At 43.2% G+C, this 16,751-nt stretch overlaps 1 protein-coding gene across 5 annotated transcripts in view; it reads right to left on the reverse strand.

Moving 5' to 3' along the window:
- The window catches only part of LOC119185973 (mediator of RNA polymerase II transcription subunit 12-like protein), a 105,376-nt gene that overhangs the window by 36,902 nt on the left and 51,723 nt on the right, over positions 1-16,751 (reverse strand). For all 5 annotated transcript variants that reach the window (XM_075892922.1, XM_075892912.1, XM_075892918.1 and 2 more), the window contains exons 29-32: positions 9,111-9,399; positions 8,694-8,867; positions 6,753-6,873; positions 4,369-4,550 (exon numbers count right to left, since the gene is read on the reverse strand). In XM_075892922.1, coding sequence (XP_075749037.1) covers positions 4,369-4,550; positions 6,753-6,873; positions 8,694-8,867; positions 9,111-9,399 — 766 coding nt within the window. The remainder of the gene's footprint in view (positions 1-4,368; positions 4,551-6,752; positions 6,874-8,693; positions 8,868-9,110; positions 9,400-16,751) is intronic.

The following is a 16,751-nucleotide window of genomic DNA, read 5'->3' on the forward strand; positions in this document are numbered from 1 at the left end:
ACTTGTTTTTCTCATTTTCATTTTTTCTGACAGTTTCACGTTTTCCGGGCAGCCTTTTAGAAACTTATATTCATTGTATAGTAACGAAACTTGGCACACATATTCTTCAACACATGCAGAATGCAAATATCTACTCTAAATTGCAATGCCTACCAGCATTAGTTGTGAAAATATTAGCTTATTGTTTCAAGGGAGATTGAAAATAATAAGTCATTCAATACAATTTTTTTTTTCTTGGTTCCAATATTTCTGTGACATATCTATATAGATATTTGCACTTTTCAATCTACCAAGAGTCAAATAAGATCAGACACAGTGCTTTTACTGAAAGTTTAGTACATAAAAGAGTGCCCGCAAAAAATGTAACATTTTGCTATTGTTTATGGCATAACTCAATAATTATAGCAGCTACACAAAAAATGATTGCATATTTGAAATCTGCATGAAAAACTATATTAATAACAAACTTTTCAAGTTTCTATTACTAGAAATAAAAAAAAACTTTTTCGAGGAGCGTTTCCCCTTAATTTCTTTACAATCCCAGAAAGAATGGGTGAACCATGACCCATTGACGTTGCTAGAAACATGCAATATGCTGCCCATGCGTCATCGCTGTATTGCAGTGAAGCAAGTCTAATTTTTTGCAGGCACACGTTTTGGTTAACCATGAGGCAGTTTTTTTTGTTGTTATTGTACTTTTTGCGCTGTAAGTAGCAAGGTTGAAGTTCTTCAGCTACCACTTATTAGTATTGCTACGTTGGATTGCCTTGTGGCTATTAAAGGTCGTCGCTTCCTCGAATTTGCGGCGAAATCGGGATTTGGAACTGGCACGTGGCACCCAAAGTTTTCGAATTAACCCTTCAAATTAACCCTTCCTTCAAATTAAGCAGGATTTCGAAATAACCGAGTTCAAATTAACGAGATTTCACTGTATTCACCTAGTGGCCATACCACACACTAAAAGAAGTGACATTGTCTTTGCTGGAGACCAACATGCCAATCATGATCATGGCTGTGGACACACATCTGGCGCTCACACCATCAAAAAGCTTGACCCATCATGCACTCATGCTGCTCTACACTCCAAATCATCGTATAATACAGCTGCCTGTTAAAAAAATATATCTGAAATAGGCCCTGTTATTGGAGCAGTCAAGTATTCAGAGTCGAATTCTGATGCTTTTCTCGATTTCTCGATATCATGGGGTTGCAGACTATTTAGATACAACCTGAAAACATGCATCAACAGAATGCCACTACTACAGCCAGTAATGTGTGCTATGGCGGTCGGCTAACAAAAAACATTCACTGCATTTGATATCAATATCACTGCATATAAGGTTTCACCACCAATGCTATGCACTTTTAGAACTATATGGTAGGGGTGTGTGAAGATTTGCTTTTAAATTCAGATTGAACAATACCTAATTCTATTCGACATTTGAATAGCTCCAATTGAAACTTTTGAATGATTTGACAGGACGAATACGTACGACGCAAGTAAGGCCAAAGGTGCGACTTGGTTTGGTGGGGTGGCTAAAACTAATCCTAATGTTATTATAGCAGGCATTTCGTTAAAACTTTCACTGATATCCTGGCTCAAAAGCGCCTTGCATCGCAAAAATCCCCTAATCATCTATCATCATGGCTCAAAAGTGAGCTTATGCCTTTTTTTAAAAGAGATTGTCTCATATCCACACATTATGGCCCCAGCGATGAAAGGCCATGAATAGTCTGGGAGACTGCCAGACTACAAGGGTAGAAAAATAGTCAGCACACTGATCTCAGACTCGGACGTTACAGTGAAGAAGCTCAGAAATACTTCGATGATCCTGTGATCCCAAAAAAGATTATTCTTTGAAATACTGGAAAAAGCATGAGCGTGCCCTTCATCCCGGTATTGCCAAGATAACTTTGCAAAACCTTCCAGTCCCTGCCACTAAAGTGCCCAGTGAGCGCATGTTTTAAACTGCAGGAAACACTATAACATCACGGTGAGAGAGCCTGTAGCTAGGTCGTGTAAAACAGCTTGCGTTTCTGCTCGACAATTTGCAGTCTTTTGGTAGCAGTCACTCAAGGCTTTATGACCTCAGAGACATAACCAGATTTCGTTTTCTTGGTCTTTCAATATTCGATAAAATTTTGTATCATCATCATCATCATTATCATCAGCCTGACTACGTCCACTGCAGGACAAAGGCCTCTCCCATGTTCCGCCAGTTAACCCGGTCCTGTGCTTGCTGCTGCCAATTTATACCCGCAAACTTCTTAATCTCATCTGCCCACCTAACCTTCTGTCTCCCCCTAACCCGCTTGCCTTCTCTGGGAATCCAGTCAGTTACCCTTAATGAGCAGCGATTATCCTGTTTACGCGCTACATGCCCGGCCCATGTCCATTTCCTCTTCTTGATTTCAACTATGATATCCTTAACACCCGTTTGTTCCCTAATCCACTCTGCCCTCTTCTTGTCTCTTAAGGTTACACCTACCATTTTTCTTTCCATTGCTTGCTGCGTCGTCCTCAATTTAAGCTGAACCCTCTTTGTATGTCTCCAAGTTTCTGCTCCGTAGCTAAGTACCGGCAAGATACAGCTGTTATATACCTTCCTCTTGAAAGATAGTGGCAATCTACCTCTACTGTCATAATTCAAGAGTGCTTGCCAAATGCGCTCCACCCCATTCTTATTCTTTTAGTTACTTCAATCTCGTGGTTCGGCTTCGCGGTTATTACCTGCCCTAAGTAGACATAGTCTTTTACAATTTGAAGTGCACTATTACCTATCTCGAAGCGCTGCTCTTTTCCGAGGTTGTTGTACATTACTTTCGTTTTCTGCAGATTAATTTTAAGACCCACCTTTCTGCTCTCCTTGTCTAACTCCGTAATCATGAGTTGCAATTCGTCCCCTGAGTTACACAGCAATGCAATGTCATCGGCGAAGCGCAAGTTACTAAGGTACTCTCCATTACCTCTTATCCCTAACTGTCCCCATTCAAGGCTTCTGAAAACCTCCTGTAAACACGAGTAAATAGCATTGGGGAGATTGTGTCCCCCTGCCTTACACCCTTCTTGATTGGTATTCTGTTGCTTTCTTTATGAAGCACTATGGTAGCAGTTGATCCCATGGAGACTTCTTCCAGGAAGTTTATATATACTTCATCGACGCCCTGATTCCGCAATGTCTGCATGACAGCTGATATTTATACTGAATCAAGCGCCTTCTCGTAATCTATGAAGGCTATGCATAGTGGTTGGTTATATTCTGAGCATTTCTCTATCACCCGATTGATAGTATGAATGTGGTCGATTGTTGAGTAGCCTGCTCGAAATCCTGCTTGTTCCTTTGGTTGATTGAATTCTAATGTTTTCTTTACTCTGTTAGCAATTACCTTCGTAAATAGCTTGTATACTACAGAGAGCAAGCTGATCGGCCTGTAATTCTTCAAGTCCTTGTCATCTCCTTTCTTATGTATTAAGATGATGTTATCGTTCTTCCAAGACTCTGGTACTCTTCCCATCAGGAGACACCTCGTAAACAGGGTGGCTAGTTTTTCTAACACAATCTGTCCTCCATCTTTCAGCAGACCTGATGTTACCTGATCCTCACCAGCAGCTTTGCCTCTTTGCATGCTTTCCAAAGCTTTTCTGACTTCTTCTATCATTACTGGTGGGGTGCCTTCTGGGTTAGTGCCAATTCTTATAGTATTAAGGTCGTGGTTGTCCCGGCTACTGTACAGATCTCTGTAAAACTACTCCGCTAATTTAAATATCCTATCCATATATCCAAAATTTTGTATATCGCTTCAATATTTGATATTTTTGCCACTATTTTGCCGTACTTCACTTGAATTCTATTTGAGACGAAATTTAACTATTGCCACACTCCGACAAACCGGTTCTGCGGAATCCCGCACGGTGGCGGAAGGGTTAAGAAAGGAAACATCACAGCTACTACATGTGGGTATCCATATGAGTTTTACAAGAAGCTTCATAAGAGTTTCACAGAAAGAAACCTTCTCAGTTGCCGAAACATTCGTCCTGGTCCGAGGATTAAACGCAGAACCAAGGCCTTTCTGGGGAGGTCACACTGCTAATTGAGCTAACCAGGAAGCTAGCAACTGGCAGATCAAGCGCATTAACTGACAACTTGAAGTGCACGAACAAAGAATACTCCAAATTGGTTCTACAGACTCCTGCAATGTGGTCAAAGAGTTAAGAAAGGAAACATAAAAACCAACTATATGCAGCCCGAAGTCACAAAGAAACCTGGAGAAATTTATCAAAAAGAGAGTTCTCAATTGCCAGAAAATTCTTTTTGGTCCGAACTATTTTACGAACACATTTTTACATGCATCCAGCACTGAACTCACAAGTTGCAGTGCATGTCCACAACCCCATGGTTGATAAGCTGCACAAGCAGCAGGGCCCAGTCGGTAGTGAGGCTGTTGTTGCGCTGTATCATGTCAAACATGCCACCCACAAGACTTAGTCTCAGCAGCAGTGCCTCGTTCAGTAGCAGCCGACTCTTCAAGTCCTCTGCTACAGGCTTCTCCTGCACAAGCCGAACAACATTTTCGGGTCAGAGCAACTGTGAGACAGATGCTGATATGGGAACCCTTTGCATAAAGATTACAACAGCATGCATAATTATAATGGTCTCTTAGCTCATTTTAATTGCCCTTTTGGTGCTACAGTACTATGCACACAAACATTTTCCTAAAACAAAATGTTCCCTGAATCCTCAAGAGGTCTGGGGCGCTACCAACACAACAAAGAACTCTAGTGTCAGACACACGCCTAAAGCTCGTGCCATGCATTTTTAACAAAGAATGGTCCATTAGGAAGAACAAAAAAGTTCTCTTAGTTTGTGGGGATTCATCATGAGATAAGGTAAAGAGCACAACAAGGCTACAGGGGAGAAGGACCACAAAACATACCGTAATGTGCCTCTTTTCTCTTGCATCCTTGGTAATACAATTATACACAGGTTTAGGCTGCATCATTCTCCATTGAAGTGTAGTGCACAAAATGAAAAAAATGCAGAAGACAAGCAGAAAGGACAAGCTTTAACTTTCAAGTGACCTTACTGGTCACACACGGACTTATAAATTTCACAACACAAAGAAAAGTTAACAAAGGAAAAGGTAAATATGAAAAGAAAAATAAGTAAAAAATAAAGACCAAGAAGGGTTTCCTTTTTTTTTTTTGTCTTTTCTGGTAACAGTGTCTCAACTGTATCATAACTGCGTTGTAAAATCACTAATTAACCTTTTTCAGTACTGTTGTCACTAATTAACCTTTTTCAATTCATATTACACTGCTACTAATGTGAGAGGAAACCTGGTAATCCAAAAAAGGTACAAAATAAAAAGGCAGGTAACTGTTTATCAGCAAAAATGAATTACACTGAAGAAGCCACAAACTGAAGCTTTGAAGTTTAAGAAGTTTTCAGAACGTCTACTGTGGCAAAATAGCCCAAGTGTATGCCAAGTTCTTTCGAATACGTGGTATCACCTCGTATCAACAGTGAGATAGATTGAGCATAAATTTAAAAAGATAAGCAAGCTTAGTCCTCAGTCTTTCTTCAGGTAAATTTCACTTCATGCTAGCAAAAACAAGGATGTGTAAAAACATATCTAAACTGATTTAGTGTGCCTTTTCTTTTAATCTTTGCTTTACAGTGCACACAAGGTGCAATATACCATATTTACTCGCGTAATCCTTGCACTCGCATAATTCTCGCACCCCCCACATCGCCCAAAAAAAATACATATTTTTTTTTCTCGAGTAATTATCGCACCCCCGAAAACTGCCGCAATAATGTCGTCTGCTCGTTCCAGCCACTGATGATATTAGCGCGCGCCATCTGGCGCCATCTTTTAAGCATTAAGCGTACTATTACACGAAGATTCAATCTAATTCAAGCCAAGCCGAAGTGGCCAGTGCGCGTTGCGGCGTGTTATGTTTGTTGTGTCGGTAATCTTGGGACGTTATGGGGCGATACTGAAGCTACACAGCTGCTTCAAGTTGCAAGTGATGGATCATGCACTAAACAATGGCAACAGGGCCACCGGTAGGCCCTTCGGAGTTTACGAGTTTTGTGTTCGCTACGAAAGCCACCAAGACGCGTTGGGTCTGTTGTGTGCCTAAAACTGGGATTGGTGGTAAACTTTATTTCTTCAGAAGAAAACTGCGGACGATTCTGTAAAATAGCCATCAACCCAATACTGACCTCCAACGCTTACCTTTTGAGGGCTCCTGTTGAGCGATGAACGCTACCGCTACGCCGCCCGCAACGCCCTCAAGCTTTGAGTGTGGTATTCTAATTCTCGACAATTCGCTTCCACTTTTTGTGTCTCAAATCTTGTCTTGTGTTGAACCACTGCTTTTATTGTTGAGGTAAGTTCTAATTAGTACTTCTTAAAGCTTGCTGTAAGTTGCTGGTGTGAGAAACCCGATTTGCGGTCACTTCGTTTTGTCTTTCGCTCTTCACATTTTCGTGGTAAGTTTTCCCCGCGTAATTCTTGCACCCCCCAACTTTGCACCGGTTTTCCGGCAAAAAAAGTGCGAGGATTATGCGAGTAAATACGGTAGTTCAGGTGTTTTTGCACTCTCCTTTTACTCTTCGACTTTCATCAGAATGCAGTCAGCACAGCTACAAATTGAATTTGCACTCTAGCACTCAGTAGCCCAATGCTAAGGCGACTGAATTACTACGGCTTGTAAGAAGGACGAAGAAAGCAGCTCAACTCACGTGGACACACTGCGAGAGCTGTGAGTGAAGAGAGTTGAGCAGGCCTTCCCGCTGTTCGTCCTGGCCCTTGAGGCACATGAGCACCAGTGACAGGAATGGCTGGTGGCTCAGTAGGGATGCACTGCAGATGCGGGCGGTACTCCATCTCAACTACATACTAAAGTGTGCCACAACACAAGCTCTGCTTCTAATCTGTGTATCCCCTTAACGTTGTGGGGTTAATATTTGAAGGGTAAAAAAATTTCAGAAGAAGCTAAGCACCTGCAAGTAATGGTGTATAAAATGACAGCTATAGCATTAAGGGACAGTAATACTGCATTAAGGGTTGAGAGAAAATAGGCTAGCTGATAGTCCATTTGAAGCAAGGTCAAATTTAAACAAAGCCGACAGCCAGTTGTCTGTTAAAGAGGCCCTGCAACACTTCTTTAGCATGGTCAGAAAATGCTACAGACGGCTAGTCAAGGGTACTGGGAACATGCCAGCCAGACATTTTTACAATTCGTTCTCAGTCAGCTAGAAATTGCTCTCTCTTCTCTCTACAAATAATGCCATATACCCAAATTACTGCAGTATACCTGTAGTTGACGGCTGTTGGCCGATTTGAACAGTGCGAGCTGCATACCCCGGCGACCGCAAGACGCCGCCACATGTCCACGCAAGCGCTCATGATCACGTCAAAAGTAAGCAGTGCGTTCGAAGAAAAAATAAAAAAGAAAGCGCTAAAGGTCATGATGCGTGCCGACAAAGGACCGCATTTTCTTGCCCCATTGTTATTCCCCTCTCTGCATAGCTTTCAACACGCTTGCCGACACACAGGGAGAGAAAGAAAGCACTTATAGCATGCAACGAATCCCTGTTACTCTGCTTACTTTTGACGGATTCTAAAAATCTTTACAGCAATCGATATGTGAGGCAATAAACTTTTTTTAATGAAGCCGTTGGACAATAACGTGGACAAGCCTAGCAGGGCCCCTTTAAAGTAAGGTCATTAAACGAAGCTGAGAATCGCAGCAGAACAACATTTAAAAGCGCAAGGTGTAGTGGGCTGATGCGAGGAAGGTTGGAAGTCTTTGGAAAGAGACATTAAGCAGTGCGCATATAAACAGGAATCAATGATCATGATTCACAGAGGCCCCACTGTGAAAGTCAGTTGATTGACACACCAGAAGTCACCAATGAAAATATTTTCATCTGTGGTTGCCTATCAACTTGTAAACAACACGCGTGTGTAAGTACACAAATATGCAAATAGAAATTAAATTGTGAACACTGGAATTATTCAACTCAAGTATAAAGTTTAAGCTAGAGTAGAATCAAGCAGTATTTTCCCTTAAACAAAACAAATGCCTCTAAATTAGTTGGTTTTGCATGTGCTTGCTGCACTCCTATAAATATTTTTAGAGGAGCCAAAGTCCTGTTCTTTGAATGGAACATATTTCCGTGATCCCTCTAGGTTATATAGAAATTTCATTGTACATAAACACTGTCCTTTTTTACAAAAGAGAACAAGTGAGCGCATGGCCTGCGCTCTGCCGTGGCTGCCTACAGCACCATCAACCGCCAGACAAAGAAAGTGCGTTCGCTTTTGGCATTATCTACTAGCAAACAAAATGACAAGTCATGGCAGTTCGAGAAGCGCTGCTAGATTACGCTCCCGTTCCAGTCTCGCAGCGGACGATGCCACCAAAGCGGATCTACTTTCTTTATCTATCGGCTGATGGCGCTGTAGGCCGCCGGGGAAGTGTGCAGGCCACGCGCTCATATGTTCCCTTTCATAAAACAGGACACTGTACATAGGAATTTTACTGTATATGTACACTGTTACAACATCTGTCAGTACAAGTAGATGTGACTCCACTTTGCAGCTCTCTAAGCCGATTCGCCTTCGACATAAACGATAACAGTGACGAGCTGTGATGAGAAATGCACCATGACAATTACCTTCTCTGCACCTGCTTGTCTTTGTCCTTGTTCTTAGAAGAAGACGAGGAAGTGATGAAAGCCCAGCTGCCACTCTCCAGAACTTGTCCTGCGGCCTTCAAAACCTTGCCCTGAACTGCCGCAGGCAGCTTGGCTATTAGCGGAGCCACAAACCAGATACGGTCGTTCTCTTGCCTGCAGTGAAAAAAGAACAAAACATGTGATTGTCACTCTACAAGAATCATACAAGGCTACCAAGCATTACTTCGATAACAATATTAGCCACCACAAAAATAAAAAAGGCAGGTGCGTGGATAGTTTGGTTCAGCAGATGTCGAACCAAATAATCCTAGCACCTGCTTTTATTATTCACACAACTCTAGTTTTTAACCCTTGACTGCTGCTGTCATAGTGAAAGCACAGATGTGCAGTCCTCACCTTCCATAGCTGCTGCCCCCATTACCGCTGGGCCTAGCAAATGGCATTGGTGAAGCTGGATCTCCTCCCGAGGACCGGTGGGACGATGACAGAGGCAGAGAAGACTCCTCGCTAGTAAGCTGAAAGACATCAATGGTGGCCCGGGCTACACTGTCTAGCCATCCGTTGACCTCAGCAGGGCTGGCACACTGCTTGTAGCGCAACTGCAGCTCCAGCCACGACACCCGCATGCTCCATTGGTCCAAGCCCAGTAGCACCCGGCTCACCAACTGCCGCTGGTCACATGGTTCTTCAAAGAGTGTAGGCACAAAGTTTAGCACCGTCTTTTCTGTTTATTAGAATATTTAAAAGGCCATCGTGGTGGATTCTTTGTGTGCACAGACAAAAACAGCCAACTCCAATTTTATTGGTCACTCTGCTTGTGCACACGACATCATTGTTGGAGCTGCAACAGGATCTTTTCAAAGGTGCAAATACATGTACATCCAAACCTCATCGGAGGAACGTTAAGGGAACAGCAAATATAACCTCATTATATTCCTTGCTTGATGATATCCATTGTTATACTTCATTGCAACACATGCCTAACATGCCACTGAACTTTAAACATCCAAAAATAAAGGACAGCATTGCAGCTTGCAGTAATGTTTATAAAGCCATGTACCGTATTTACTCGCGTAATGGACGCACTTTTTTTTCTTTAAAAAATGGGAGTAGAGTTGGGGGATGCATTTATTATGCGGGGTAAATTTTATGAAAAGTTTTTTGGGAGGAGCAAAAAATGCAGTAATGCAAAAAAAAGTTAGGTCGCTTAGTCTTCTGCCACTGACATACGCGTACACTGTCTGGAAACAGCCTCTTTGTTGCACTTTACTCATCTTCGGTAGTTGATGGCGCTATTTTCTGCAAGTCGATTCAATTGATTGATTTGTAGGGCTCCGGAAATTTCGACCACCTGTGGTTCTTTAACGTGCACCCAAATCTAAGTACACAGACCTACAACATTTCCGCCTCCATCGAAAATGCAGCCGTCACAGCCGGAATTCGATCCTGTGACCTGCGGGTCAGCAGCCGAGTACCTTAGCCACTAGACCATCGTGGCGGGGCTATCTTCTGCAAATTGTCCCTGGTCCGCCCACGCACACCATAAAAGCGTTTTGCGGCTATCTTTTTCTAGCAATCGTTTAACCGCAACAGTGGTATCTGCTGTGATCTTGAGGGGCGCCCATAACCGTGCGCTACGACTCACTTTGCCAACTTTGCAGCAACCTCGCACAATGACCGTGGCAACACCGTTAACATTGTAGCAAGTAACCAACATTGCAGCAAGCTACCCCGAAAGCATCAAAACAAACTGCCAATAACAAGATTAATGACAAAATACGGCCGCCGCCTCGCTTCTACATGAGAAGTTCCTGTACGCTCGGATAACCCCAAGCGACTTTTTCTGGTTTTCCAGAAACCTGTGACGCAATAGCGACGAATTACCCTTTGCAACAGCAAATCCTGTCATCGTTGCTCTAAAATCGCATGCATGTGGTGGTTGGAGCGGGCAGTTTCGTGACCTTCACTCGCTGTGTGCTTATCAGCTGCGATGTCTCTACACTCGCACCGTTCGTGAATCCCACTGTGGCGCACAGATAAAAAAGACGGGGGACATGCCGTGCACAGAAAAACAATACGGCACGCGGCAACGGGCGAAGGGGGAGAAGGAGCAAGCCGAGGTGGCCGAAGGGGATCGGCAAAATAATAAAGAACAGAAGAGATCCAACGCGTAAGGAGGCGCCAAGTGACGGTTAGCGGGACTGCAGCGGATGAATGTAGGGGGTGCGTTTATTATACGGGAAAAAAAAATCCCAATTTTGATGACTGAAGGTGAGGGTGCATTTATTATGCAAGTGCGTTCATTACGCGAGTAAATGCGATATAGATATAAAATTTCCTTAAAACAACAAAAGTATCTTTAGCATCAGAACCGCATATACACTTAAAAGCAGGCACTTGAAATCCTGAAAGCATTTCATATTCACAAAGCTAGCTACATATTCATCAGTGTTCTATCGTTCTTTCATGCAGGGATCTCTCTTTTAATGTCGTGAGTTACACATCTGTTTAATGTTATCTGCCCTTGGCACCTGTGGTTCTATCTTTCTGCTTCGCAGAGTTCACGGTTCCTGTAGTCAATGTTTGTTAGGTTACCCATTCCCAATTCAGGTTATGTGCAGCTAGCTCTGAACTTTTCTACGTAAGTGTCTTTCTTTAAAAAAAAAAAGCTTTCAGATGTTTGTTGTCTGTTCTTTCATATTCAAATTCAGTTTTATTAAACCTTTTCCTTATAAAACTTGCAGGAAGACAATGCAAGAATAAGAGCTGGTAAGTTGGCAGCTTAATGGGGCTCCTACCCCTTTTTCCTTGGCATCGGAAACCCCCAAACTCCTGTCCCCTTTAGCACTGCGCTACCAATTCATGACAACATGGAGGCATTCTAAGTCTTTCTTATTGTGCAGACATGCTTTGTTTGCAAAGAAGAAACACAGGTATAATCTTTTTACTGTACAGAGGTACAATTCAAATTTAATCAAATGAAACCCAATTTTACAAAGTTCTCAATCTAACGAAGCATTTTCCATTACTGGGGAGTTGATTGATTGATATGTGGGGTTTAACGTCCCAAAACCACCATATGATTATGAGAGACGCCGTAGTGGAGGGCTCCGGAAATTTTGACCACCTGGGGTTCTTTAACGTGCACCCAAATCTGAGTACACGGGCCTACACCATTTCCGCCTCCATCGGAAATGCAGCCGCCGCAGCCGGGATCCGAACCCGCGACCTGCGGGTCAGCAGCCGAGTACCTTAGCCACTAGACCACCGCGGCGGGGCCATTACTGGGGAGTTACCCATGGGGTTCCAATGTTGTCATCAACCCAAATTAATGAATCCAACTTTGCTCTAAACTCGATTCAACATAGCTTTTCCAAAAAAAGATCAGTAAATGATTTCTTTTTAATTTTGACACAGACGGCTCTTTTTTTGAGCTTGTGTGCTCCAACACTAACGTTTTAAAACATCTAGCCACCCTAGTCAGGACGCTAGCATTACTTTGACAAGGCTGCACGCCACGCCAATGAATGGAACGGCAAACGTGGCAGTAAGTAGCTCTCCCACAGGTACACTATGGTGGTTGCACTCGTTATTTAAAGGGACACTAAAGTCAACTATTAAGTCAGCATTGATTGTTGAAATGGCAGTCCAGAAACCCCGTAGTGTTACTTTTGTGCCAAGAAAGGGCCTATTTTGAAATAAAATCACGTTTTAGTGGTCTGAATTGGGTTAGCGCACTTCAAATTACCCGCCTCAAGAAACGGACCGTCCGGACCCACTCATGTTACTGTCGCCGTGCACATTATTGCCCGGCTTTACTGCTCTAGTAGCAGCAGGCCGAAAGCAGCGGGAGTCACAACAGAAACAACGGCCATTGATAAATATCCCTCCATTGGCTCCGAGATTGCAGACGCTATGTTTCAACTGCACCCCGCTAGATGGCACCACCTGTCTTGTGTAACCACGCAGAAATTGAATTTTTGAACCACTCGCGCCATTCCACATAGTAACCTCCGGCAGTTCTTTTTTCCATGAATCAAACAGAAATGAACAAGTAGCGTTTTATTGCATCTTTTGATGCACGGAAGGTTCTTTATCTAGTGCAGTTAGATCGATTACTAGTGAATAAGTAAATAATTGTAGGCAGTCCGTCTGATGTCATCGCGATCATTTCGAAAATGTCCTACTGTGCCGCTTGTATTCTTGTGCATTTACCTTAATTTCTCGGTAAGTAGGGCACTGTTGTTGATAATGTTGTCATTTTAGGTGTTGTCATACATTGAGCTTTCACTCTGACATAAATTGTTATGCGACTTCAGCATCCCTTTAATAATAATAATAATAATAATAATAATAATAATAATAATAATAATAATAATAATAATAATAATAATAATAATATTATTATTATTATTATTATTATTATTATTATTATTATTATTATTATTATTTAACATCTATACAATTAAATTTGATGGAAGGTGTGAGACTAGAAGCGAGGAACCCTTGACACAGGTTTCACACCTTTTACGGTAGGTCACAGCAGCAAACATCATTATATTGAAAGAATCTGTGCTCACAAAAGAGTAAAACAAAAAAAAAGAGAAAAAGAAAAACAAAAAGGTAAGAAAAGGCATACTAATGCAGAAGGAAAACAATGCTGGAAGCACATTTCCATGCGTTTCATTTTTCAGCACATGCATTATAAAAATCTATGGGGGATGCAAGATTACAAGTCCGCATGTATAGATACTATCACTGGCAAGGATTTAGCACAATAAAAAAAATATGATGACAAACTCGCAATGACATATACAGTCGTCGTCCGATTTCTCAGACGCTTGAAATTCCTGACATGCCCGATTTCCTGGTCACATCTCTGGCACCATCAAGTTCCTCATAGAGTGAATGTCTTAAAAAGTCCAAAATTGTGGACGTTTATAGCTTCCATGATCCGATTTTCCAGACTTTTTACCACTAACCGCAGACTTGAAGTCACTATCGATGCCGTTATTTTGGTTTTTTTCGGACCCTCGAAACCACCACGCCATTGCTGCCGCACCCTCAAAACCAAAAATGCCGCAATCCAACGCACACCAATCCATTGCCAGCCGTAGCATAGGCTGCATGGTGCTGTTATGGTGCCGTGCAGCCTGTGCTCCGAAAGTGGGAAAAGCTACGCTGTTGACCTATGGTCTGCCGACTTGTAGAAAGCGGTTACGCAAGAGACGTTCCGGCTGTTTTTGCCACGCAAGCTTCATGGTGGATGCCGAGACGGCCCTCTCACCCAGAGTGCACAGTGTGTGCAACGAACTTCCACCCACGGACGTTGCCTTCGAAGATCTGCTCGTTACCGGTGTTTCGATTCCAGCCGCGAGAACCTTTGAGGGCTTCGCCGACGCTGACAAAGACCACGAGCTGTGTGCGGAATTGACTGATGACGAAATTATTCGTCAAGTTACGAAGGATTCTGGCAACACCGAGACCGAAGAGGCAGTGCCTACACAGTCAACTAGCTCCGAGTTGACGCGAGCACTGACACTGTCGCATCAGAGTACAGCGACAGCATGACGTTAACTGAAATTGAGGCAGACATCATCGCGGGCAAGTGGAAGGCCATGCATGCAAACGAAAGGCCATGCAAACGAAAATAACCAACTTTTTTTTTGCGCCTAAGTGTTTTACGGCCACATCGGATTTTTTTTTTTTCTTTCTTTCAGGTCTTTTCAGAGCCACCTAAACAATGCATTAGCTGAATTTCAATAAGAACCCTGTATTCCTCCTGCGACCCTCTCCGTCAACGAAAAATACCTATTGAAAAGTGTGCTATCGCTTGCATTTGTTTTTTTGGACTGCTTTATTTTCGAGACATTTTCATGGTCCCTTGAGGGTCCGGCAAATCGGACAGTCGAAATTATATAGTCAACATCCGATTTTCTAAACCCTCAAAGAAACGCGAAAACGTCCGAAAAATCGGACGTACACTGTATAAACATTAAGTGTGTAATAGTGTCAGTAGACTGATTTATTAGATGTGTCTACAGTTAAGGGGGGACGTGGCAAGTAAAACTAATTTTTTTATTAATGTACTGTTTGTGATGAAATTTGGTGTGTGTATGTGGATGATTGTGAGGATTCCAAATATGAAAACCGTTTTCAAATACCTCTTGTACTTTTTGAGTTACAAGCATAATTATACTAATTAATGCTCTTCACACTTAAAGAGATAATTATTGCTAAATGAAATTATTTTTTCATATTATTATGTTCCCAAAGCATCAACTTGTGCAAAGAAGCTATTAGTTGATTTTTCTAGTTCTTGTAACCATAAATAAAATTTCCAAAACATGGATGTTGTTTTGCGCACACATTGCAGTAATTATAAAATGTGTTCTAAAAATTTTAAATGATGAGTAAGAAGAGAGATAAAGCTTTATTGCACTGCTAAAGGCCTCCTGAGCCTAGTGCAAAAAACGGAACGACTCTATCAGTCTTTGTTAGAAAATGACAGATGTTCTAGCGAAGGCACATAGGCGAAAATCAAGAGTTGAGAAAACTGACTTTGAAAGTTCACTCTTGTTTGGAAGTTCACAACATGCCTAAAACACTCAGAATCCTCCTGGGCAGTAATCCTGAGATGCTGTGGCCTTGGCCTCTGTAGAGCGCAACCCAGTTTTGCGCTTCTTTGTCGTGGAACAATGCGCCTTTTGAGCCCTCTTTACCCTTTTGGCATCCTTTTCGGCTGCTCGCCGCAAAGAGCAGTCTCCTGGATTGAAGCCCAGTTGAGCAGTGATCTCTTGCAGCGCACTCTTGCAGCCACCATTGAAACGGCAGACTGCATCTGCAACTGCACTTTCCACACTTCGAAGGGAGGCGAACTGGCTCTTGGACTGGAGTGACCAAATGAGGCTGTTCATACTCTCCACAGCGTTCTGGGTTTTTCCCTGCGCACACCTTTCAAGGAGCTCTTTGTTCGAGAGGCGCTTGTAGATTGGCATCAGTGCCACTCGCACGTGAGGGGGCAGTTTATGTTTGTGAGGCGGCAGCGGCTCTCCCTTGGCCAATGCCTGATTGTGCGGGCACCAGGAGTCAGTCCCACTTGGGCACAGGTTGTGGTGTGGATCCTGGTCTGTGGATGTTACATGGTAATAAGTGGCCATGATGGCCCTCTCCATGCCAGGAACATCATTGGGGTGGCTCTTAATGGCCCAGCCATAATAATTCGTCAACTTCTTTATCAGGCCCTGCGTCAGCCGGCCTTTGCCACCCATGCTCAGTCCTCGGCCTTTGGATTTGTGCTCATCAAGAAGGTTGCGCAAGGAAGTGCCCATTCTTTTTTTCACATGGTTCACACACTCCTGTTTCTTAATCACCATGTAGCCATACACCTTGTCTTGCGTGAGGGCAAGGTACGTACGGCTGTCACCGTCGCAGAGCACATTGATGTATCGAAGCTTGTACTTGGTAAACGATCTTTCAAACATGATCCTAGCTGCTTCTACTTCCATTTGGCCTGCATTAGCATCGGTGTTCTTTTGGCACTGTGGCTTGTGTTTCTCAAGCCACTCCTCATAGTTGTCGTCACCAGGCTTGGGGCCAACAGCACAGCCTTGGCAGTAGTTGGACAGGACACAGTGGTCCAAGACCAAGCCTGTGTACAGCTCGATTACACAGCCCACGCCAATATGACTTCTGTGCCCCCTCGTCATCCACGTGCCGTCGTAAATGACGTCAATGTTGGCTGGCACTCCTCCTAGGTCCTTGTAAATGTCATGCACCTTCTGTGCACTTTCTGCTTCAATGCGGGTGGCAGCTGATGTGGTGGCAGGGTGGCTGTACTTCCTTTGCAGCCTCTGGTAGGACTTGTGGTGCAGTGCTCGATGCGAAATGTCCATCGCAGAAAAGTGTCATTTATGGCAGATTGTTTTCTGCCAACTGACTGCACAGCCCTCAAAGCACGCACGTTTACCTCAAAGGGGTTCGTTTTTTTGTTGCCCGGAGCACCTCGGGGACGACCACGCACTGTTCACTCTGCCA

The sequence above is a fragment of the Rhipicephalus microplus genome, chromosome 1, assembly GCF_043290135.1.
Source record: "Rhipicephalus microplus isolate Deutch F79 chromosome 1, USDA_Rmic, whole genome shotgun sequence".
Lineage (NCBI taxonomy): Eukaryota > Metazoa > Arthropoda > Arachnida > Ixodida > Ixodidae > Rhipicephalus > Rhipicephalus microplus.